The following is a 26,062-nucleotide window of genomic DNA, read 5'->3' as shown; positions in this document are numbered from 1 at the left end:
TAACAGTGCAATATGCAACATTCAAGGTACAAGCCTCTCGCGGTTCTTTCTTATGTACAGTGCATTCCCTCGTATCTCGCGATTCCAGCTGCACGCTGCCTACCTTCTGCATCTTGTGTTGGTACTCGGAGGCTTTGCGTTTGAGCTCCTCTGCTGTCAGGCGTGACTCTTTGAGCTCCGCTTCGTAGAGGTCGCTGCGTCTCCGAGCCGCAGACAGGTCCTCCTCCAACTGCCTGATCACAACCTGCATCTCCTCCAGCTGGGCCTGGTACTCCTGATCACAGGGTCACACAAGCACAAGCCAGCAGGGATTTGTCAACTGTCGCCCTTATGATGTGTAAAAGCCATTCGCAGTGGCTCATATTTCAAGGACTCAAATACTTATAAAATATAGTAGCTGCTCCTCCGTTCTAGTTGCCTGCCATAGACATGTGTTACGTAGGCTAGATAACCCAAAGCGGCCTTATATTAGAAAAGCACCAGCGCCATCTAGTGCACAGCAGTGTATTGGCAGCAAAACAAATGGAAACTTGATCCAAAGTGACAGATCACTAGCGCTAGCTCTTCTATAAAAATGCACTTTAGACGATCTAGCCTGTGTTACATACATCTATGGCAATTGAAGAACAACTCCTGAATTCAGATGAAAAGGACCTTAACAGAAAAATATACGTATAAAAACTTGTGGACTTGCAATAAGGACCACACACTATGAAGCTACTTAATCTTACAACAGAACTTGGACCATGAGATGCATGCTCAGAACCTTTGGTCAGTCCACTGAAACTTTATAAAATAGGCAAGCAACTTGAGTTACGAGGTTTGTTAGAAAATAGAAACATCTCACCAGTACCAAATCTACAAGCATTTAAACAAAAACAAAACAACAACACATTCTGCTCCTTCTCATGCTGGCGTAGTAAGAGCAGAGGCATACTCCCAGCTGAACTGTTTTAATTAAGTTTAAATAGCAGAGAGACTATAAATCTTCTGTGACTAGAAATCCGCAGCCCAGAAAACCTCATGGCCTCTCTGTTGAGTCTAAAAGGCATTTGAAGCATTGTGCTGACGCTGTTTTCCCTTGTTTCAGGAACAACGCAGGGTGAAAGCTTCCGTCAGCTGCTCTAACGGCTCTATCGGTGAACCGGGATAGAAAAAAAAAAATAATAATAATTGGGCATTCCAAATTGGGGAGAAAACCGGGGTTAAAAAAAACCACATGGTCTCAAAGTGATCTCAAAGTAGACAGAGGTCCCCATTACATACATACATACATACATACATACATACATACATACAGGTGCTTTGTTAACAATGTTTATATCAAACAATGAAATCCCACATGTTAAAAATCGACAGAAATGTTGGTAAAAGGGGTACACTGCACATGTAACCCATCTCTGCCAGTTCTCCTGCACTTTCTAGGAGGTATTCACCCATTGATCCTACAGGGACAGAAGTGATTGATCCTGTAATAAATCAGATGTTTATTTTTATTTTTTTAATCCTTTGGCATCCGATTGAAACAGTAGGTGGATTATTTTTTTTTTTTTTTTTAAAGACGCAAACAGCAATTTTCCCTTTTCCTTCCAAAGCTGTATTTAAGTCCCAGTCTCCTCATCATGCAAACGCTGCCCATTCTCACGTTGATGGCTCATTGCTGCATTGGGATCAGTTCACTGAGCGCTACTGTAGAATATACTCTAGTTTTACAAAAGCGGTTTCTCCAGGTTCAGTTTGGAATTACCACCCTGATATGTCTGAGCTAACGCTGGTCTCTTTAATCCACGGTCAATTACAACCAGAGAAAAGGAAGGGAACTGAACCACATTAAAACCACATTGTTCACAGGAGGTGCTCATCAGCCACCCTGCCTTTGCAGTAATTGCTTCAGCTCAGCCACCATTATTGCAACGCTATCCAATTGATGCAGAACTGATCATCAGCCAGATGATTCGAATTTGCTCGGATAACAAAAGGATTGTAACCCTGTCGAATACCCTGGGAATGCACTGGGTTAGTTTGATTATAGTCGAGGAGTGGGGAGGGATACATTATGTTCGGTAAACGTTTGTTCCAAGTGTTACTCTAAAACAACAGAAGAAATGTACACTGAGGAATAGACTTGAAATACAGTAGAGAATTCAAATAGTTATACTGAGGGGTAAAGTCATGAAAAGACTGACGGTTTACCGCTATGCAATACAATATTGATGATTGTGTGTTCATACAGAATGCAGGTAGCATCCATGGCATTCGACGATATTCAATACAGAAAGAAACTAATCATTATGAATCATATATACTCTGCCCTCCCAGTATTGGAAGGCTGTAGTAAACTCTCAAGCAGTCTATATTGTACAAACACATGTATTTAATAGCTATATATTTGTATTTGATTTTTCAATACATCAACTCAGGACATGCGATTTTGCCCTTGGTTGTCATGGTAACTGCCACACACAGTGGTTGCTATGGAAATGCTGTCAAAGTGTTGCGTGGTGCAACGATGCTAAACTCCCTTGGAGCACTTCAGTTCCAGCAGCAGCACAACATCAACCAATTAATGCCTAGCAACGGGATCTCAAGAGACAAAAGTAGAAATCCACTCCATTTAATCCAATGATAATTCTAATGGCACTTCAAAACAGTAGCACAGCATTTACAACTTAACACTATAAATATCAACTTTCGGACAGTCAGCAGTAAGTATCCTGTATGTCGCGAATAATATTTCAAATAAAAAAATATTTAAAGCATCCAGTGTTTATCTGTCCATTAACTGCAGCTTTCAGACTGTCTGTAATGGGTCCCTGAAAAAAGTTTAAATTCCGCTGTCACTATAAAAGCAGACTTAGGGAGCTAAGCCTCTTAAACATTTTTAATGAAAGCTGCACACTGAACCCAGACCTCAGGATTGCTAGTTTGTGCACGTACTGTTCAAAACAGCAAACTGTGCTTCATGCCACTCATCAACCCCCCCACCCCAACCCAATTTCATTCTGCGCCAAAACCCTATTAGTTTGGGGTCTTTAACTTCCTTCTGCAGCTATGCTCCCTCACGGTTAATTTGCGCAAGTGGCAATATTTAATCCTGTTCTTTGATGTTCTGCAGCCACCAGATCCAACACAAAGGGAAGACAAAATGTGAATATTAAACATGGATTTAAACAAACACACACACACATATATATATATATTCAGTTGATAAACTGAAAACTCCCTATTAAAATTCTCCTTGGATATAGAGCTTGTTGCTGTTTTTGAATGTGTACTCTCTCTCTCACTATAACAACGGCTATTAACTATTTGAACATGCGTGACAAAACTTCTCTTCTGTGCTGGGGATTGCTTGCAACGTGGCCCTGCGCTCCACTAGGAAAGCGCACGTGGCTTGCCGAGCTCAGACAGTACCACGTCTGAGTCACACTTATTAAAAACAGAGAACACTCGAGTTCCCCAGTTGTTCCTAAAGCACGAGAGAGCGATCGATCAGTGCGGCTCCTACCTGCTCTTTAATTTCCTGTAATTTGTTACTCTGCTCCCGGATATCATGCAGCAGCTGCAGGGCTTTATCATCCTCCTGAGACACCTCTGTCCGCGCCTGCTCCAGGCTTCGCTTGAGACTCTGAAACAACAAGGAACACTTCCTGAAAACATGCTCTTTATGCAAGAGAATTATCAGACAATCCATGACATAGATGATCCAAAGTCACTCCCCACCTCCCCCCATGTTGCTGATACAGGGAATAATAGAGAAACAGTTACTCAAGAATATAAGAGAACCCTCAAAAGCAGGTATGTGCTGAGTTATTTGTAACTGTGTTTCAGTGGGGTAGTTGCTGCACACTCACGCTGCACTCCGTGATGTACGTCGCCAGGTCCTGCTCCAGGATGGTGCGCTGCGTCTCGGAAGTCTGGAGCTCCACATCTTTGTCTTTCAGCACGGACTCCAGCTCGGACATCTTGCGCTGGAATCGGGAGATTTCTTGTTCCATCTGCAAACAGACAGACAGACAAAGCCAGACACTTTAACTCTCGTGCTGCCTTATTAAATTATTATAATTATTTTTCTTTAAATTTAGAGTGCCCAATTATTTTACCCTTCGATTTTCTCCCCAGCATCATTATGTATTAGATTTGAAACGCAGAATGCTTCTTATATAGAGACACAGCGATTGGAATTTCAGTATACCGTAAAAGGTAACAACACTCATTCAAATAGAGACACAGCGATTGGAATTTCAGTATAGCGTACAAGGCAACACAACACTCATTCAAATAGAGACACAGCGATTGGAATTTCAGTATGGTGTACAAGGCAACACAACACTCATTCAAATAGAGACACAGCGATTGGAATTTCAGTATGGTGTACAAGGCAACACAACACACATTCAAATAGAGACACAGGGATTGGAATTTCAGTATAGCATACAAGGTAACACAACACTCATTCAAATAGAGACACAGTGATTGGAATTTCAGTATAGCGTACAAGGCAACACAACACTCATTCAAATAGAGACACAGTGATTGGAATTTCAGTATGGTGTACAAGGCAACACAACACTCATTCAAATAGAGACACAGCGATTGGAATTTCAGTATAGCGTACAAGGCAACACAACACTCATTCAAATAGAGACACAGGGATTGGAATTTCAGTATAGCGTACAAGGTAACACAACACTCATTCAAATAGAGACACAGCGATTGGAATTTCAGTATAGCGTACAAGGTAACACAACACTCATTCAAATAGAGACACAGTGATTGGAATTTCAGTATAGCGTACAAGGTAACACAACACTCATTCAAGGCAAGATCATTCCTCAGTTCAACTGTTTTAAGTAGGTACCGTGAGGGAGATTGAAGAAAATATTTTAAATGTACTTTAAAAAAAAAAGATAGGTCAGTATACCTTATGACATTTGTCCTGTGTGTCCTGCAATTCTTTGCTTTTAAGATGAAACTTCTTTTCCATGGAGTTTGTCTTGGCTGGAGAGTCGAGTCCTGTTGCCACGGATCTTGAAATCCAAGGAAAAGATCATTGACACAGTGCAGTGATGCAGTTAGAAATGGCATAGGACTGGACTCTAAGCATATTCAAAATAGGTTTCAGAAAGCAAAAATATTTAGCAGCAGCATCCTAATTGGAGTGAAAATTCATTGAAAAAAGACACTCCTCAGAAATGTATTGCTGTAAGATTCTTCTTCTCAATGTACAGTTCTGTGTTTTAGATATGCCAGGAACTGCTTGTCAACATGTATCCAGTTGAAGAAATTCCCTAAACCGACTGACCTTACATAATGACCAAGCTCCTGCACACAAGCACATGCCTCCAGCCTTTACACAGGGCCTGTTCCATGCAATCCCAAGAAGCCGGTCATATTTGGTTCGGGATTGAAAATCAGCCCTGTTTTAGTAACACAAATCCCAACAGAGGAACCAGAGAGGCAGCAACATGGAAGGAATGTCACAATGCATCAACTTAAGAAGCCAGGATTTTCAAAAGTATTTTAGCATTAACAAAAACAGCCATCGAGGCTGCGGAACTAAAACTTAAGGAAACATACCAGCAAACTGAACCTGTTGTTTTTTTAAAAATCAATTGAATAGATCCCTACAGCTACCGGTCCGAGTTATCCTTTGAACTGCCACTAAGGCGCAGGTTTGACTGCACCCTGCATCTTTAAGTGCAAGTGAATTGATTTCAGCAGCCTTCAAGTTGGAGAAGCAGCTGTGAATTAGACAATAACAGGGCTGCTGCTAATAAAAGAACAAGCAGAGCCAGGCTGCATTCAGTCTGTGCGCACACCTCCACAGTACAGTGAATACAAACCCTTCAGAACATGTTCGCTGCCTCTCGTCAGCACCAAGGAATAATGCAACACGACCGCCTCCACTCCACCTCTCTCTATACTGTCATCACAACACAAAAAAAAAACAGCCTGTTCCTATTATTAGAGTATTTCAACCAAAATGAATCTACTGTCCAGACTAACGGATGTTAAAAACACTGACATAAAAAAGCACTGTCCTGCAAGAAGAGAAAGACATGTTCCGAGATTGACTGGAATTTAACAATGCAGATACCATACAATACTGTTACCTGCTTCTCGTGCAACGCCAATCCAATTAAAATAGAATGTTTCATATCCCTTATTTTAAAAAGGTTCTCTGGATCTCTGATTCAAGGCTAAATATACCATGGCTTCTGGGGATTTTTAAACCGTATTAAAATCACTTTCATTGTGACATACAGCGTGTCTCATTAGAGCATGCAGAACTATCGGCACGCAGAGGAATTTCATTGAAAAAACAATAAAACACAAGATGTGCTTCAGTTACAGCACTGCAGATGACTCAAGGATGAGTCACATCACCTGCTTGGAGATGGTAAGGTATAGCATTGCAGTGCTGTACAGGACAGACAGGCCGTGCTATACGTGTTGTTAACTAAGAGTTTCACCTCTTGATCCGTCACTAAACGCCACATAAACCTACTGATTTCTGTCAAGACGCTGGTTGAAGGAAAGACAAAGAAAGAAATGAAACTGTCGCTTGCAGCTCCCTGCTGAGAGCGCTCTGCAGGGTCTCCCAGCAGCCTTTGTAACATTCTTCCAATTGCTGTGTCTCCCGAGTCATGTGACCATCCTCCCAAGCAACCAGGAAATGAGAAGTCATCACAGGGTAAGCTCATTTACACTTCCTGTCACTGGCTATATAAACCTGTGGATGCCCAGTCTTCTGTAGAATAGGATTTCTTTTTAGTCATTTGATTTGCCAATAAACCTGCTAGTTACATACAAGGGTCTATAAAACATGTGTTTCTTTGCTCTGATGTGAGGCTTGGTGCATTATTTAGGCCTTGAGCTAGGAGCATGCTTTGAATAGATACTCTTCAGTGATTTGAGATGGCTGAATCATTATGTTAATAACCCTGTTAATACAGCCCAGCTCAAAGGTTTCTCTGTACTTCATGTGAAATATCCAAATGCTGTACTCCGCACCCAGGTATTATTTTTGCAGAACTGTATTGTAGTTTGTAGAATATCAAATTTGACAGACCTGTATATCTTGGTTTTTATTATTATTATTATTATTATTATTATTTATTTATTAGCAGACGCCCTTATCCAGGGCGACTTACAATTGTTACAAGACATCACATTATTTTTTACATACAATTACCCATTTAAACAGTTGGGTTTTTACAGCAGCAGTGTCCCCCACTGGGGACTGAACCCATGACCCTCCGGTCAAGAGTCCAGAGCCCTAACCACTACTCCGCACTGCTGCCCGTTAAACTGATTATTGTTCAAAACGAATAATCAGTTTAACTTCTAGATTCTTCTAGCAATAAATGTGTGCGTGTGTGTGTGTGTGAGCATGCATGCATGATTTTGTTTTATGCATTATGTGTCGCATTATATGCGAGGAAGGTGGCCTATCTTGATTCCTTGAATGCTTTCAAATTAAACTCCAGTGGGCACTACAAAGAAAAATCTGCAAGGCTTATTAACAGAATTATACTGCAGTAAAACTACATTGAAAAGCAATCCATCAGGAAAAGTCTGAACCCTTTGCATGTCTGAAATTTAAATGGACCCAACCAGGATATTCTGAGACAAATCTTTCTGCTAAAGCAGTGAAATCAGAAGCAGATCAAACTGACAATGCAAGTCAGATCCCCCAAAATAAACCCATGGCTTTAGCAAAGCCGACTAGCTGCTTTTGCCATAATATACAGTAGGCTTCTCAAGTAACGTTTAGATGCACTCTGCTAATCCGATACATGTTTCATGCCCGTGCAACACTGTGTTAGGGAGCCTGGACTGAAATGTTACAGCTAACACAGTAAACACTGTTGCTGGATCCAGTGTCAAAGGTTCTTTTTCAACGCAAATCACAATTATTTTGATATTTTGATGCCCTGGGTCGTTAGTCAAATGGCATGGCAAGATAAGGGGATTGTTCCCAGAGCACTTTCTGTCGTTGCATTGCCGGGTGCTTCTGTGCAAGTAAAACCCCCTCTGCACCACACTGCTGGGGGGTGTTCTGTGATGACAGTACGAGTGGAAGACAGTGGAACAGCCGGCCCCAGGACATGTGGAGCAAAACAATCGCAGCTGCACTGAAGATACAAAAAAACTGCAACAAGATTCAGGAGGTTACCAGCAGAGCCCCGCAATGCAAACAGTAACCTACTAACTCACTGCAGCCCAGCTACAGCTATGGACAAAGGGTTTGCATCACCCGATAGAATTAACACATTTTGCTTCATAAAGTCGAATGAAACCAGGTGAATAATGTTACGTTAACATATTGAATTACATACTGCTTTGTAGTTTTCCCCACATACTTAACAAAAATCTGACAAACTGAACAATTTGAAATCTAACATGGAATACTGTACTACTATGATGGCTTCCAGCAGACACTTGTGATATATATATATTTTTTAAATTAATGTCTCAACCCTGTATTATGCTTGTAAATAATCTCAATAAGATTGACCTGCTACTCAAATGGGAGTTCAGTTGCCTTGCACATGCAGCGCTGCCTAATTAAAACCTCTTTGTCAGACTAAAAGCCTAATTAAGACAACACCTGGACATTTTAGCTAAGAAGTGCTAGCAGGGTAATCACTGGGGAACTACCAATGGTGCCTGCTCTTACATGGTAACTGCTGCTGCAATAAGGGTGTCATTACCTGTGCCATGGGATTACCATGATGTTTACAAGACCATTTCTAATGTTATTACACAGTAGTTACAGCGTTAGAGAAGGGACAATGGGTAATTACACACTTACTACAATCAGTGCTATATTTTTTTACATATAAATGAAAGTTAGATTTAGTGACAGACACACACAGATACCAGATAGTCATTAGATTTCTAGTACTGTACTAAGGAGAGAAGGGACAGAATATCACCTTTTTTTTAATCAAAATCCTATTTTTCTTCTGCTATGCCACCTCTCGTGCTTATTGAAAAGAACGGTTGGACTAGAAACTGTTTTTCAGTGTCTTCAACGGCTCTTCATGCCCTGTAACCTAAAACTACCCACAGTACTTCTGCAAGTCTGGGGCAAAGAAGAAATACTACCAAAAAAAACACGTTGAGCAATGAGGATGAGAACGTCCGAGGTATCCGAATGGTGGCTGTCTTGGAAAGCTGCATTTAGCACAAGCTAATGACACACAACAGCAACAGCTTTCATTCATATGCTGTCCCACCTTTCATGCCAATAGACAAAAACACAGATACAAAATGAGGGACAGGGTTTCCCTGGATACAGGGGTCTTTGTTTATTAGGATCTGAACAGCGCAGGATCAGAACACTTTAACCTGTGGTGGGATTGATTGACCACCAGCACCTTTAAGGAACAGGTCCAAGTTTAAGGGTGGACTGTGCTTTCGGATTCTGTTTAGTTCCTTAAACTAGAACCCCATGTCTTCCCTTCACATAAATACCTCGATGCTGACAGCAGGCAGCAGATTTCCTGAGTGTTGCCAGTGCTGCAAACGCCCACGGATATTCAGAAGCATCGGGGGCATTAAATGATCTAACCTGCACCCCCCTCATTTTTCTTCCAATTAACCTAGGAAGCCCCTGACCCCACCCCACCCCCAACACACACACACACACACACCAGATGCTCATTCGATCTCTAGCACTGTACCACAGAGGAAGGACAGCTCATTACTGAGCTGTCTGTTAAACATTTTGTTTTTCTTATGGTATGCCATCTCTCATACTTATTGGAAAATATCTAAATCTACTGCATATATGTATAAATCAGACAGAACTACTTAAAATCAGGCGCTAGCTTTTCCTAGGAACTGTACAGGGATTTGTGTTTCCATAGAAATATCACTCTCACCCACCATCAAGAATCAGCAATCCTCACGTCTTTATCACAGCGCATATTGTATTTATTTATTTATTTACCTCAAGCTAGTAGAGCCAGGCACACCCCCCCCCCCCCTCCTCCACCATTACATTCCCTGCTTACAAATTATTCACCAAAAACAAATTGATAGCTCTTAATCATGTCTGTGATATCATAACAAGCACCAGTTGAACCAATTCATGAAAATAAATAAATAAAAAAAAATAAACTAATGAATATTACAGCTCCTGGTTTAAATCTATTTCTTTCAAAGGCATTCATTTTCAGTTGTTTCTCCCTATGGTACCTGTTCAAACAGACAGCAAAGACACAACTAAGGCTTGCAAATAGAGCTTGTATTTAGCTTAATGGGTAAACAGCTAGAGACTCCTGAAATAGGGGCAATCCCAACATGCTAGCTACAAATAATGATCAGAAATAAATCCAATCTCACCCAGCGATCAATACTATTGTACAGGCATTGACAAATCAACCTAGCACACCAGCAGCAGTAATACAGACAGTAGATTTTTACAGCATTGTCTCGTTTGCGACACCTGTATTGCAGACAGCAGGTACCAAGCCTTTTACACACACGGCTACAGCAGTCACTTCAATTAGAGTTTCTGAAATATCAGCTTTAACCTTCAGCTAAGATACCAAGTTAAGGTCCTCCTCACTTACTTCCACTCAGCAGCAGCTACTTACTCTGATCGGGTGAGAGTCGTCAACGCCTTGCTGAACGAGAACCCTACAAAGGGCAGATCCTCGCCCTGGAAGCCTGACCGATTACACTGGCGCAAGGGAGCTGCCGGTCGGGAGCTGCTCTCGGGCTCATCGAAATTGGAGGTGTCATCTTCTGCTCGGAGTGTCGGAACAAAGGGAGGAAGAGCTGAAAGACAGGAGAGTGAGAGAGAGGGAGATGTAAAGGTGCAACAGAATTGAATTGGAGAGTAGTGTAATACTGTAGAGAAGGCAAGCGTGCGCACACACTCTCTCGATCTCTCTCTCTCTCTCTCTCAGGGACACAGCCTCCAACACTGCAGTTTCTCCCACTAATCACGGGTAATACAGGCTGCCTGAGTCACTGCTGGAGCTTGGCACTCTATAGGCTGTCAACGCACATTACAGCACATAATGATTAACCCCTTCTGGGCTTCAGCATTGTGAGATAAAGGACCTCATTATAATGCAATGCAGTGTTGTATGGGGTTAGATTTAGAATTGCATTAAAAAAAAAAAAAAAAAAAATGCATTTGATGAAAAGCTGCAGCAGGTCATGACAGAAACAGCAAGGACAGAGTGTAATTGCTTCTCTGCTTGCTCGTGATGCTGAGATTATTACCACACTGCTATTGAGAGTGCAGGTATGTTTGCAAGCCAATTTCTCACTGAGTGGCCACCTGAAGGAGTTACCAACTGTTGTCAAATGGTTTTCGAGAATGAACAAAGGAAGCAAACAGGAATTGCAATACTAATTACAGAACACAGTTGCACAGATAAGCATTTTTCCTTCATATTTTATTTACTGTATGAAGGAAAAGGCTGTTTTATTATGCATCTATTCTACATATTTATGTCGTTCGTCATAAATAACTATTTTTTTGTAAAGAATCTAAAAATCTTGAATAAATATACACGTTCCTACAATAAAATGAAACAACCATACCGGAGGTTTATCTGTGGTCTTGAACATTAAAAAAAGCACTGAACCAAAATAATTAGCTAAAAAGCTACAGGCTATTCTTCATGTTAATAGAATGCTGTTCAAATTAGCAAGAAATTCAAGAATAACGAGACTGGAAACCCACTTGGGCCGAGCCAGAATGAGAGGGGAATAAACGTTGTTGAACGTAAATGTTGAAATACTTGAAACACAATGCATTAGGGGATGAAACAAGCCTGATGTACCGGGAGGATTTGCATACAAAATGCTACAATTTTTTTATAACGTTAGCCAAGCCAATTGTTTGAAGAGCAGCCGTGCCTGATCAGCAGAGTACCGCATTCCATGCCAACCTCCCTACTGACTGCTGTAAATGTTTCTTTAAAAACAAGAAATAACTGCATGCAACAAAAGCCATCCGAACCACATTTCCATATAAAAAAAAGTTACAAAAAAATGAATCCAGAACAACTCAATTATTACAAACACACAACAAAAGAAACGCTAGGGTGAAAAAGGCATTTGAAGTTACCTGCTGCTGAGGTCCAAGTTCCCTGTCTCACCCACAGCAGATGTAAACATGTCGATAAGCACTGCATTTGACATGCGCATTACTAAGCGAAATTATTCTCTTACAATGGTGGATGTTACTCCAGTCGACACTGGCGAAGAAGGGGTGGCAGCAGATTCCCTGGTAAGTCAATCGGTCTCCTGAGCCACACAGCAGACTCTGCACCAGGTCGAGGAAGTGCTTGCTGACCTTCGGCTCCCCTGGAAACTTGAGGAATCTCTGCAAGATAACAGTACAGAAACACGCATAGCTTTCGGGTCAATGCCTCTGTTAAAACTTGTATTGCACTGGATATAATGGAGACGGGATGATAATGCAAGCTTGTCTTACAGTTCACCTGAAACAAAATCCTCCTCATTATAGCTTCACCGTGTTGGCTGGAATTCAAATGGTCATGAAGGGAAGATGGTCTGAATGGGACCAGGGGGAAGGAGGCTCTCTGTATCACCGGAATGATAGTCTCGTATCTCATACCAATGCATATTGCTCCACATTCATTGTTCAGTGGCCTCAGGAAGGTTAATGTGACTGTACTTGAATGTACTTCATTTATATCCCATAAAACAGACCCTTTTCACCTGTAAAAATCAATCTTGGCTGCAATTATTGGTCCCTAGGATAGGGAAAATGCAACAATGCCAATAGACTACTTGGCTCATTGGTAGATACTTTAAATATCTGTTATAATCAAGCACTACATCTATGAATGTGTTATAAAGGATGTTAAACACTATTAGTTAGACATGCTTTAGCAACACAGTGAGTGACAATGAGTGACCTCTCCCACCAGGTGGCTCTCCCCTGGCACTCGCACACACCTGAGTGACCTCTCCCACCAGGTGGCTCTCCCCTGGCACTCGCACACACCTGAGTGACCTCTCCCACCAGGTGGCTCTCCCCTGGCACTCGCACACACCTGAGTGACCTCTCCCACCAGGTGGCACTGGCACACACCTGGAAGTTCATGATGTTGTTGAAAGTTTTGGTCGCTGTTCCCTCTGCAAAGGGAGACTTCCCGTAGATCATTTCATAGGCAAGGACTCCCAGAGACCACCAGTCACACTCAGCCCCGTAGGAAGATTTCCCATCACCGCTCATCGAGGTAAGAACTTCCGGGGCCATGAAATCAGGAGTGCCAATAGGCAGTTTGGAGCTCACCTGCGTTGAACAAAATGTGATGTTCGTGATCTTTGAAACGCAAATCTAATGCTCCATACCACCAAAGTTCAGATAATTAAATAAAGGGGCCCTTTGTGTACAAGGTTTTGGAAACTAATAACTAACAGTGCAAGTTTAGTTTTCAGTTGATTCACTTTGTTCCCGACAAGACCAGCACAGATCTATCTATCTAGTGCAAGCACTAACTCAAAGAGAAGCCTTGATACTCCATACTCAATAAACTGCAACAACACCAGAGCAATGAAATCAATTCAGGATTCAAATCACTGGAATACAGCCCGTTCACAGAGTAAATTAAATCTGTGTGAAAAGAATTTGATTGTTCTCCTAACACACGGGGAGTTTGCACTACAGTATGCCGAGAACGAAAATATGAACGAGCAGATCTCTTCCTTTCTGCTCCATCGTTTACTATCAAAGCATAAATCACAATATTATTCTTCTTACCATTTTATTGGCCCAGAGTCTCGCTACAGAGCCGTAATCAGCAAGCTTTATATGTCCTGTTCGGTCAATCAGCACATTCTCTGGTTTTATATCTCTGTGAGAAGAGAAGCAGTTATGGAAACAACTGCAGCATGTATGTGAAAAAGATTAACAACGACATGCTGCAAGATTTAACTCTACAACTATGCACGTGACACCCAAGCGGGTCTACATTACGCACAATAAGATGAATTCTCTTAACAGACGGTGACAAGATAGTAAGGTTTTCACCAGATGAGGATCACAAAATGTATCTCCTTAAACTAATAATTTGACCACTACGTCTGGGCTTTACGTTGAACACTGAAAGACATATACAGCAGCTGCACTGGAAAGAAAGTAAGGGGATGATTTGATCAACTTATTCAGGTGTGGTACAAGTCACTCATGGACTTTATTAGACCCTGTTATAGCACTGTGGAACCCCATATAAAATGCTCCAAAAACAGCTGCAGCTTATCTTGGGTATAGACAGCAAATGATTTGGACACAAATGTATCACTAAGCACTACCGGTATATGAATATGATGCGTATGATTTTTTTAGCAAGAGAAATATGCAGAGACGCTCCTGACCTGTGTGCATAACCCATCTGGTGGACACTGTGAATGGCCAGCACCAGCTCAGCCAGGTAGAACTGGGCCATGCTCTCATCAAACTGCTCCTCATACCGGTTCAGCAATGCCAGAAGATCTCCTCCAGGCAGGTACTCCATGACCTACAGGAGAAAGACACCAAGGCTCTCTTACAGCGCTTTTAAAACCCCAGGAGGAGGCAATGCTTTCATTAGAAACAAATACTTTTAGAACAAAACATAGCTGCAGCCCTGCTAATTTTCATCTGTGCTGTATAACAGATATGGATTGGGCATCCCACCAGCGTTAAAAGCGAGCCAGGGTTCGATAAAGTTTCCGGCAGCGTTCATCACAAAGATGACCTCCCACATTCTCCAATACAGAACGCATTGCTTCTGCTATCTAACCATTCCTTTCATTGCACAGTAACTGCTTCACTGTGGGATGTACAATGTCAATAACCAGGCTGATGATGGGGGTGGGCTTATTGATTCTCAATAAAACTGACCCACATGCTGAAAAATTAAAAAGGTGGCTTTGCAAAAACAAATACGACTGCAAGTTACCAGCTTAGTCTGCTTTAAAAGCACAACAGGGCCTCTTATGAACCTTTACAGCCTGCAGAACTCAAATTGAAAGACTCTATTATATACATAAAGGTAGTGATCCTTTTCATTGAGATTCTACTTGGACTACCAGATAATCAAAGTAAAATGCATGGGCTCGTTGCAAATGCCATTCAGTTCGAATGAAATGAACTTTGTGCGTTATTCAAGATACCAAGAGCAGCCGAAATGGGAATCTGAACTAAAAGAATCAATCAAAAATGTGAGGTCAGAAGAACCTCAGAGACACTGAAAAAACCAGAACAGAACATCCAAACCTCTGCACATTAGTCTCATTTATAGCTTCAAATTATTATTATTTTTCTTTGTGAAATATTAGCAAGAACATTCTTAACGTACAGTACCTCAGGTCTTTTTAAAATACATATATCGCATCAATAAATCCATATATGTCAATCAATAACAGGATTCATAATTGCGGTCTTTATTTCCAGTGATCCAGCACCAAGCACAGAGCACCTCTTGAATAATGAATGAATGCAGGTAGTACAGCTGCTTTTAATGTATTTATTCCAGCAGGACTCATAAAGGGCTTTGCCTTGTCCTATTTAGAAAGCGAGAAAGGTGCTTGCCTGGTTGTAGAATATACATGCAATGCAGATGTTCACTAGGCATTGTCAGGTTGTAGAATATACATGCAATGCAGATGTTCACTAGGCATTGCCAGGTTGTAGAATATTCATGCAATGCAGATGTTCACTAGGCATTGCCAGGTTGTAGAATATACATGCAATGCAGATGTTCACTAGGCATTGCCAGGTTGTAGAATATACATGCAATGCAGATGTTCACTAGGCATTGCCAGGTTGTAGAATATTCATGCAATGCAGATGTTCACTAGGCATTAGCTAACAGGCCTAGATCTTTAACTTACAAAACTGATCACAATGCTGAAGTGTCTGAGGTTACCTAGCAACAGTGCATTTATTTGAAGCCAGGAAAGACAAAAAAAGAGAGAACACTGTCTGATGCTTGAAATGCTGGGGGAAAGAAATAAAAAGAGATGTATTGGTATTGTTTATTGCATGATTCACAAGCAAAGATATATTTGTATGGTGCTGTTTTATTTTGATGCTGCAGTTTAATTGAAAAGAAAAACACACCGATAGTAAATTATGTGAAACCATTTTCTATTAATTCTGTTTTTTTTCTACTACAGAAAACAGCTTTTGGAGATATTATCCAGTTATTTCTCTCAATTAATTATATTATAGACTGCTGTGCAAGTCTTAGACATGTTGCATTTTTCTACTCTGATGCATTATGAGCATCAACAGTTTCCTCAAAGCCTCCTCTAGTGTTTTCTACCATTATAACAACCTTGCCTTGCATACAGAAGGAAACACATTGAGTGAAATCGCTCCCATCACTCGATTTTTCTTTAAATGGGTTGGTTTCCTGTAATGAGACTCAGGTTGGTGGGGATGTAAATGTGCTGGAGATTTTTTTTTATATTTGTTCTGCTCAAAACAAATACAAAACCGTTTTCTGGTTACAAAAAATATGAGACCAAAATGCATGCTCTCTAGAGCGTGTGAAAAAAGATTGGGGTTTAGATAGAGTCAGGGCAGCCTTGAGACACTGACAATACAAGTGCAGCCAGCATAAGCAATACCCTGCGCCAGTCTCCAGAGGGTTAACAAGCACATCATAGATGACAGCAACAAGGTTACTCCCTGACCACCATCACAAACCGATTATGTATGGAGCAGTCACGATGAATAAACATGAATAATTCATTAAAGCCTTAAAATAGCAAGCCACAACCGCCTCATCCCTGTAAGAATATAAGCACCCGGGCAGGTAGAAATAAAGTGACGTTTAAAATCTGCGCAGCACCCAGGCTGATCTGACACCGGTGTGTTAAACCCAGCTGCGTTCAAGGCAGCTGCATTAATTAGACTCTGCGTGGAACGGAGCGGTAATGTTGAAGAAGCCGATGAAAGCTAATGGAGACTGACAGGGCAGGCGCTGTCCCTGTAGCCTCAAGGGAAGGGGACCGGGCGCGTTCCAGAACGGTTGTTTAAGGCTACATTTGACAGACGTGATTTATTATATATTTTTATTTTTTCATTTTATTTCCTTAGAACTTCAATTCGGCATTCTGGCTTGGTAAAAGCACAAGCATACCCGCGCCCCCAGCCTTTGGAATCCTCTGGCAATGAAAGCCCAAAGCATTTTGGTATTTCACTAGCGTTGCTGCTGCAGGCAACTGACACAATTTGCTTCAATATTAGGAACAGATTAAGCTTTTAAAAACAGCTTTATCATCCCCGCTACACACCCTTCATTTTCTTATAGCAGCTTGTGACAGGAAACAGCGCCCTCTTCAGGAAAAACAAGGCAAATAGATTTGTAATAAAGCTGCAGAAATGTGTACAAGACCAGTTTATTAAAATGCTTGTATCTCCGCACTCTAACCCTAGTAGAAAAAAACATACATTTTAATAGCTTATGGACAGGTTTGCTATACATGATGCAATATCCACGTTTATTGTGAAGTCTGTGTTAAAATGTATACCCCTTTGTAAAGCTACACCTTCAAAAAAACTATCCAAGCTTGTAATAAAACCAGGAACGAATCAAACTGCTGTACAACGAGAGTCTCACTTCCATCCCTGCATTAACACAATCTTCACAATCCAATCTTAGGATGCCTGACGATTCTGATGAAGAGACTTCCAATGACAGGGTTTGAATAAGCTAGCTGTGTTGTGCTCACCAGATAGAGGTTGTCTTTATCCTGAAATGCGTGCTGTAAACGTGGGATCCAGGGGCTGAGGCTTCGAGCCATGATGCAGCGTTCCTCTTCATAAAACGCCACCTAGAAGAAGGAGCTCTGTGTTACTCTTTAATTCAAACACTTTCAAACGATGCACACTCACCATTGTGAGCTGATTTGAGTATGTATGTGGGACAGTTACAATTTAATAGCAGGGATGGAAAGAAGACTCCCATTGCAAAGCAGTTCCTGGTTTTACTATAAGTTTAGACAGACACACCTGAGCTTGTTACCTATGCACTGCAGCTAATCAAGCTTGTTGTAAAACCTGGAATGGGTGAAACCGCTACGCAACAGGAGTCTTACTTCATCCCTGTAAAGAAATCTTAAGTTACATCTCTGGTTACAATCTAAGGGCAGTTGTATAAAGCAAACAGAATTATATTTCCAATTAAAGAGATTAGACAAGAATAAAAGACATTAGCAAACTTGCTGAAAGATACCTACAGTACCATTCAGCTACAGCTCAGGCTTGTAAAAGGTGTACAACCCCCCATACCAAATGCTCCAGCATCAGAACGGCATGGCGAGACTCTTACATTGTCCTTGGACAGCAGGGAATGCTTCTTCATGACTTTCATTGCATAAATGTCACCAGTAGCTCTTTCTCTGACCACCTGGACCTCCGCAAAGCTGCCCCGCCCCACAACACTTCTCACTTCAAAGTCACTGGGGTTGGGCTGCAACGCTTGCAGCTCACTAATGGTTTCCGAGTCTATGAAGAGAGAGAGAGGGAGAGGGAGAGAATGCAAGACGTACAAAGAAGGGTGAACCAAGAGATCAGAACTTATTGCACTAAGAAAACTTTTTTACTGAGTGTGTAATCTCTTTTCGCTTTGATTAACGAAAGCATTGAAAATGTTTTTTATTGGAAATGTGTTACTTTCCATATACACATAAAATCTGCACTCATGCAGTCTCATCAACGTTAATGTTGCACTGCATCATATAAAAGTCACAGCACACTGAAGGAGGTCTTCTCATGAGAGAATCTTACTGAAACTAGGGAATCTTACATGTGGGCTTTAACATTGAACCATGCCGCCCAGTGCTGGAACGAAGCCAGCACAGTAAATGAAACCTACATTTCTTGACAAAGCTGGCAACGTGTTTGATCTTCATTAATTCTGGAGTGTTGCACTCGTGGAAGAGCACGAAGAGAGAGTCCAGCAGCCCCTCCCGAGTGATGCTGCAGCCATTCTGCTGCTGGGACTGCGGGGTCAAAGAACTCTTTCCCTGGAGAGGAGGGAAAATGAGCTTTAGAGGAGTGTTAACCACGCGTTAACATGAGCTTTAGAGGAGTGTTAACCACGCGTTAACATACATTTTCTAACCCCTGTTTAGCGTTAGGAAGCTTTAGAACTGGCCAGCCTTCACACTTGGTTCGTTTGGGATGATTTTTTCACACTCAGTGCGGTTCAATTGGTTTTGGAACCGTATGTGAATGCCCCAAAATAACTCAGTCCCTTTCAGAGTTCGTTTTAATGGAACCGAACGGAGTCCTTCTCAAGAGGTGGTCTTAGTCCGTTTGGGCAAAAGGGCTGGGTTTGTTTCAGGGAACTGTGAAAGCACAGCCACTTCAGAAAAATGAAGTGAGACAGCAAAAACAACACAGTCCTTTTAAATACTTTGCAAAAGGAATGTAATTAAACAAGTTTGCAGCTCATGAAACCCTTTTCATCTGTTTTCGAGCATGTTTTTTATTTGAGTTCATTCCGATTTTTCAGAGTTAACGTTTAGCATTTCAGTTTGTTTAAACGTTATTAAGGACCTTGTTCTTTATAAACGTTTAACAGACAAGGTCTGGCGTTGCTTTTCAAATCTCATGTCTAAAGACAGTATAGTATTTCTGCTCCGTGTATGTGTTTGACTTTCTCATGATTACACAGCTTACCTGGAAGATGAGGTTAAGACGGGAGCTCCTGCTTGTGATGGACTCCAGGGAATCCGCACTGCCCCGCACACCATACTTAAATTTCATCATTTCTTACACATTAACTGCAGAAAAAAAGAAATGCGACAGTAATAATTAATGCAAAACTCATGTGACGGATTCTGCACGGTCTACCCCAGCATGCATTTGTAACGGTATCATGCAAGTCCACGATATAAGGAATATGCAAACTGTATCACGCAACACCAAAATATTCTCACCATAACAAATGTTTAGATTCGGATTAGGTAGCCTGTGTCACATCTCTATATTAATACAATCTTTCTGTGTGACAAAAGGTGCATCCTGAACAGGGCATATTTGGAAAACCGATCAAGACTGTAAACCACTACCAACAGGTAACTCTCCAACACAGTAAACAGCGCATCTAGATATTATGAAAGCCAAGTAAGGCTAGCAACGTAAACCTAAAAGTTATGTATTTCTACGGTTATGCAAATGATAGCTCTGTTTTGTCAACTTCTTAACTATTTACAGAAAAAAAGAGGTTCCCGTAAAAATCCTAGACCACATTTAGTGTTTGCGATATATTATATTTTAAATAGTCCTTACCTTTAAATATCCTTAATGAGTCGGAATCAATTTATTCATTTATTTTTTAACAATCAAATAAAATATAAACAAGCGAGGCTCCGCGACACAGTACGAACTGCTTTCTGTCTTTCTCTGATTACCTTCACTTCCTGACCATTTTCAAATTTGTGCGCGTAATGTCAACGGCACTGACGTTTCGTCCTCTATGACCGTGTCGTCATTACGTCGTTATGCGCTCGTAGAGAGAGTTCACGTTTTACTGGGAGAGGGAGAGAAGAAGGTTTTTGTAAATAAATTAGCAGTTTCGTTTTGCAACTGAGATCTCTGTTTGCCTATTTCTTCCTCTTTGCTGTCTGGGGAATAGGCAATGTATTAATTTACCTCCGACAGTACAGCACAATATTCAATTAATGCTAATTTAACATCAATGCTAATTCACTGCAGCAACAACCCGCCCACATTCATTACAAGAAAGCCACAGGGCTGTGTAATCGATCCACTGTTAGTTTCAGTGTTATATAAGCATAATGCAGGGTTTTAGACTTTTAGATGCAAATGCAATCATTATTATTCATATTTAATTTTAAAGTGCAACCGCTTCCGAATTACTTAAGGTTTTTAAGGGCTACAGTACGACAACGTTATACACGTCAGCATGACTGAACTGAAAACGCAGGAGACCAGGACCTGACAATACCACGATCTGCGCGTTTTCATTTACTAGGAAACAAATGCACTGTACCAGACAGCAATCAAACAACTAAGACTTCAATATCGTAATAATTAATATTATATATATAATTATTAGTTTATTTAGCAGACGCCTTTATCCAAGGCGATTTACAGAGACTAGGGTGTGTGAACTATGCATCAGCTGCAGAGTCACTTACAACTACGTCACACCCAAAAGACTGAGCACAAGGAGGTTAAGTGACTTGCTCAGGGTCACACAATGAGTCAGTGGCTGAGGTGGGATTTGAAGCGGGGACCTCCTGTATTATGTACTTATTGCAAATGCAATCTAAATGGGGAGAGGTGTTTTGTTTTGTTTTTTTTAGGAAAAAAAAAATAATTAGCCTGTATTTGTCATGACCTTGTGTAATAGAATTGTTTTTTTTTGTTGTTTTTTGGTTTTTTTTAGAAAAGTGGTCCAATAAAAGTATTTAGACTATTTAAGTTAGCAAGTGGTAATTAATCATTTAACTTCTACATGCTAGTCTCTCTCCAAATAAAACTCTCTTTCTGCTCCAGCATTCAGAAAAGGTGTTAGTGACCCACTCGACAGGCCACGTACTGCACAGTCTATCTCCAATCCACCAAGTATATTATTAATATTATACTTTCAAAGGACATCCAAACCAATGAAACATCGTACACTGTCAGGGTGGTGACCTACACACACCAGGATCGGCGGTGTTGTGTGATACACGAATGCAGACGGGCCTGGTTCTCTTGCATGGTGGTTGAGACGCTCGCTTGCGGTGTGCAGGCTCATAAGACGCAGCTGTTTTTAGAGCATTTTGCAGCACTGTGGAATGACCCTCATCAGCTGATGGCGGTGGGTTGTGTGGTTCCAGATAATACGCTTGTCTGCTATTTTTGCCTCTTGCTCTAATTGCCAGATGTCTGATTATAGCATCAGTGTAAAAGGCTGTCTCTGTGCAGATCACGCCCTGCTGGTTTGTGTTCTTCTTATCCCTGCACGGCTGCTGCCGCTGCTGGTTTTTTTTCTTTTCTTTTTTTAACAGACCTTGTCAACCTCAAACGAGAAGAACCCAATCCGAGCCCCAGCTAGCAGGCCTCTTAAAGGCAGCTGTATCAGCACTGATAACTAGGGCGATGCTTCACTTACCCTGGAAGACCAGTTCCGTATAAAATAAAAGATCTTCAGCTTGCAGTATTACACAGCAGACAACAAGACAGGCTCGCTTTTTATTTGTGTGCATTTCAGTGGATTTATGGGATAATAAAATATTATATCCGATCAATCCTTTTACAAATGAAAGACTATGTAAAGCAGTCTTAAAATAACCAACCCTTACTACAGCTCTGCTGTTCCCTTGCGTTTCTAACACAATATAAAACACACAAACACACACACACACACACACACACACACACACACACACACACACACACACATATATATATATATATAATACACAGATTTGTTTTTTTCAAAATACATATGATAAAGTTGGTTGCATTTACGAATGCATTGGTTAACTAAAATTAAAACTAGCTTTAGCAGGTCATTATGGTAATGTATCTCATTAATGGATTAATTGGATGATTGTCAACGTCACATAACACATCACTGTGAAATGAGGATATCACCCCGAGCCAATCAGAGGCTTTAAAAAAGCAGGTATGTGTGCTGATGTCAGAAGCGCTGGAACGCGCCCTGACAGGGAGGTGGGGCCGTCGGGATCGCGCTTTGGCTGGTAATGTTTGTGATCACAGTTCCCAGCTAGCTGCTGCATGATGTGTCCAAAGTGATAGCTAACAATGGGGTTCGGGGACCCCGGCGCATCGGGGCGGACAGACATTAGAAATCACCGCAGGGACAGAGCCCGCCAGGGCGGGTAAAGAGAAGACCAAACACCGCTACCGAATTACAATAAACTCGGAATCTTGGGATAGCGACTGTCACATTTTAAGCAAGGTAACTAGAACAGACACACCGGCCGGGGTGAGCTGCTGGAATCTGTGCAAGGCTGTGCAAAGATTTACGCTCATTCTGGATCAGAGCGCTGTAAAACAGCCTGGATAGGGGTGGGTGCTCCGGGATATTCCATGGCAATTGTATCGATTCATGAAGCAGCGGAAAACGGATAATATCAGCTTGAAGCTGTAATATACAGAGACGCCTATAGAAGCAGTAAGTACAGCAGTTGTTGTTTTTTACCTTCCGCGGGGCGGCGATGTCAACGTTCTGCCTGGACTTCACATCGTCCCCGACAGCAACTTCAGCACCATCGGAGCTGGACAGCGACTGCATGGAGCACAAGTCAGCCCACAACATGAAACCCCCTCCGGGCACCGGGGGCTTTCTACAGGATCTTACCGGGCGATCGATCCTCTACCCCGGCCCGGGAGGCCTGGGGCTAGCGCTGGAAGAAGAGCTGGCCATGCTTGCCGGGGAGCAGGAGGGCTGTGGAGATATGGCTGGGCTGGAAGCTCCTATCAACGGGCAGGACACCGACTTGTTGTCGCTAATTAAGCATAAGGAAAAGGACTTGGTGTTGGCCGCTAGACTGGGGAAGGCTCTGCTTGAACGGAATCAGGATCTGACTCGGCAATATGAGAACATGCACAAAGATCTGACGGAGCAGTTAGAGGTAAGGCTTAATCACGGCTTTATTTTCTACATGCACGATTGTGTTGATTGCTCCCAGGCATTTCAGGCAGGGCTATGTAGAGCACACGAGTCCACATCGAACGTGCTATGATGAAAAACAATCTGGCGAGCTGTGTTTCATTAATTATACCACGGGAGGCTAATGTATGCAAATTGTGTGTAACACTTTTAATTTTGTTTTTAATTAGCATGTATGGTAAATTGATTTATATGAGTGCAGCTGGGATGGACTGGTGATAGTAAGGTAATGGTAAGCATTCAAATTATCACCAGGGATCAACAAACGCTAATCATCCCAGCGGTTAATATAGTGCACTGACACACTTTACCGAGGCACCCTTATCGTGTGTTGAAGCGCATTGCATAGGATTATTATACCTTCTGTTATGTAAACCAAATCAACAGTACACTGCAGTGAAAGGCGCATCCACAGTAGCTCCTAGGTGTAGGTGAAACGGTATAATTGAAACTGCCAGATGTTATTTTAATTGGAAAGGCTTTCATTATTACAGTGAAGGAGTGGTCTGACGGTAGCGAGTTCTCTTGCATTGAAACCGCCCTGCTAGGCTGCTAACTAAAGCGAGTTATTCGGCTGCTGTCGGGTGTTTGGAGGTGGTGTGTTTGGCTTTAGACCTACTAGACAGGATAATCAGGGGTTAGAGAGAAATCGAAACACAAGTCCTGGATTTCCAGAGATACTGTATCGAGGTGGAGAGCTCCACTGTATCCAGCACAAATATTTCCTATGGGGTGGGTACCTACAGTTATAGTCAAAAGTTTACATACCCCAATGGAAATGTAGAATTTCTAGAAATTTCTTGAAAACAAATAATTACAAGAAATCTTTTGTAGCAAAAATTTTGCTTTCGTGGATGAGGGAAAAAAAAGTTACATAGATGTCTACAATTATTTATTTCAGCATTTTTATTTTTTTTTGCAAAACTCCAAAAGTGCCAATTCAATTAACATGAACTATTCGAATTTTAATGTTAACACTTCTAGAATATTAACACATCATCTGTTAAGGCAGCGGGTATCTTTCTGTGTGTGTGTGTGTGTGTGTGTGTGTGTGTGTAATATAGCTGGCTCTTTGAGCTAATATACTGTATATGTTGAATAATACCCCTTTGGCAGAGTTAAAAAGGTCAATCCAAAAGGACTAGGAACCTTTAAACTCACGATTCAGCCCACTTGAGCTAACCTTGGGCAGTAATATGATTAGGTTACTGGCAGTTGTCCTTAGTCAGTAATTGGTTTGATTGATCACGGGGGGATTCTACAAAGACTGACATTTCTGATGTATGAAGCCTATTCTGAAAGATCCTTCATGTTATCCAAAGACAGACAGACCGCCTCTCCTTGATCTCCTTCACACACACACACAGCACTGCTTCACTTTCAAATCCCAAAGTAGAATATTATGGTTTAGTTTTTTTATACAGATCATGCGTGTGATCACCACAAGGTGAACAACAGCAGCAAATTGTGTTTATATACAGCGCCTTTCCACACTAACAAGTAAACCACAGAACACTTTCAAGACTTCAAAAATGGAAAGTAGCTTATGTTTAAAATATAATGCTTCAAACAGCTTTACAACGGCTACATGATAGAACAAACAATTCATATAGAGTGAGATAAAGACGCAGACCTAATTGTTCAGTTGTGAATGACGGAATGTTTCTCCTGATAATGCAGGATCACAAATAAACCACAGAAGCACAACACTGCAAAACCGAACCCTAACGGTTTGAAGCGCTCACCACTTGCACCCACACAGGTTCCTGTGCAATGCATGGAGGGTGTTGCTGGCAGCAGAAATCTTGATTTATTTTACAGAGACCATACAGCAGAAGAAGTGTGGCAGGTTATTTCATCCCAGTCATAATGGTACCATTACTCAGGGAAACCTGTCAGCAAGCTGTCTGCCTTTCATGTTGCACAGCTCGGAATGACAGCACGCTCAAGACGTGCATCACTTTATCTGCCATTGCATTTCATGAGCTAGTCATGCTCCCCACAAAGCCAGGAGACAGAAAGAAGCAGAGTGCCAGCTTGCACATCAGCCTGCTCAATTCAGTGGCTGTCTTCTTCTGCCATGCCTTGATTTCCACATGCTGCTGCACGCAGGCCAGGATGCAGATCCTGCTGCTAACTAGGTGCTTTTCAAACTCCCTAGAGACATATCCTCAGCAGACAATTGCGTGACATTTAGCCTGGCGTGGTACAGTTTGAGTAAGCATGTTGTCTTTACTTCTGAAAGAAAAGGGTCAGATCAGTTTAATGTCCCTGTACACCGAGAAGAGGCTGATGAATTTTTTTAAGCCCAGCGTTGAGACAATGCTTCTCCAGCCCACAAACAGCACTCAGAGACATGCTTTTCAGCCCTGGTTTATTATTATTATTATTATTTGTTTATTTAG

At 41.6% G+C, this 26,062-nt stretch overlaps 2 protein-coding genes across 12 annotated transcripts in view; one reads left to right on the top strand and one right to left on the bottom strand.

Annotated features, from left to right (window-relative positions):
* The window catches only part of LOC117426735 (citron Rho-interacting kinase-like), a 44,907-nt gene extending 24,393 nt beyond the window's left edge, over window positions 1–20,514 (bottom strand). For 5 of the 9 annotated variants that reach the window (XM_059032809.1, XM_059032814.1, XM_059032813.1 and 2 more), the window contains exons 1-14: window positions 20,419–20,513; window positions 19,685–19,788; window positions 18,876–19,026; window positions 18,330–18,505; window positions 17,731–17,832; window positions 14,383–14,525; window positions 13,769–13,862; window positions 13,097–13,300; window positions 12,208–12,361; window positions 10,614–10,797; window positions 4,925–5,030; window positions 3,855–3,998; window positions 3,509–3,628; window positions 104–274 (exon numbers count right to left, since the gene is read on the bottom strand). In XM_059032809.1, coding sequence (XP_058888792.1) covers window positions 104–274; window positions 3,509–3,628; window positions 3,855–3,998; window positions 4,925–5,030; window positions 10,614–10,797; window positions 12,208–12,361; window positions 13,097–13,300; window positions 13,769–13,862; window positions 14,383–14,525; window positions 17,731–17,832; window positions 18,330–18,505; window positions 18,876–19,026; window positions 19,685–19,774 — 1,839 coding nt within the window. In that variant the 5' untranslated portion in view covers window positions 19,775–19,788; window positions 20,419–20,513. Of the gene's footprint in view, window positions 1–103; window positions 275–3,508; window positions 3,629–3,854; window positions 3,999–4,924; window positions 5,031–10,613; window positions 10,798–12,207; window positions 12,362–13,096; window positions 13,301–13,768; window positions 13,863–14,382; window positions 14,526–17,730; window positions 17,833–18,329; window positions 18,506–18,875; window positions 19,027–19,684; window positions 19,789–20,296 lie in introns of all 9 variants that reach the window. The other 4 variants (XM_059032811.1, XM_059032817.1, XM_059032815.1 and 1 more) reach the window with 3 other exon arrangements.
* Window positions 20,515–22,658: 2,144 nt separating this feature from the next.
* LOC117973324 (BICD family-like cargo adapter 1) overlaps window positions 22,659–26,062 on the top strand; it is a 30,352-nt gene continuing 26,948 nt past the window's right edge. For all 3 annotated transcript variants that reach the window (XR_009330489.1, XM_059032807.1, XM_059032806.1), the window contains exon 1: window positions 22,659–23,619. Coding sequence is in view for 2 of the 3 variants with exons in the window: in XM_059032807.1 (XP_058888790.1) it covers window positions 23,203–23,619 (417 nt within the window). In the remaining variant the exon portion in view is untranslated. The remainder of the gene's footprint in view (window positions 23,620–26,062) is intronic.

The sequence above is a fragment of the Acipenser ruthenus genome, chromosome 11, assembly GCF_902713425.1.
Source record: "Acipenser ruthenus chromosome 11, fAciRut3.2 maternal haplotype, whole genome shotgun sequence".
Classification (NCBI taxonomy): Eukaryota; Metazoa; Chordata; class Actinopteri; order Acipenseriformes; family Acipenseridae; genus Acipenser; species Acipenser ruthenus.
This window is presented reverse-complemented; position numbering and strand designations above follow the sequence as displayed.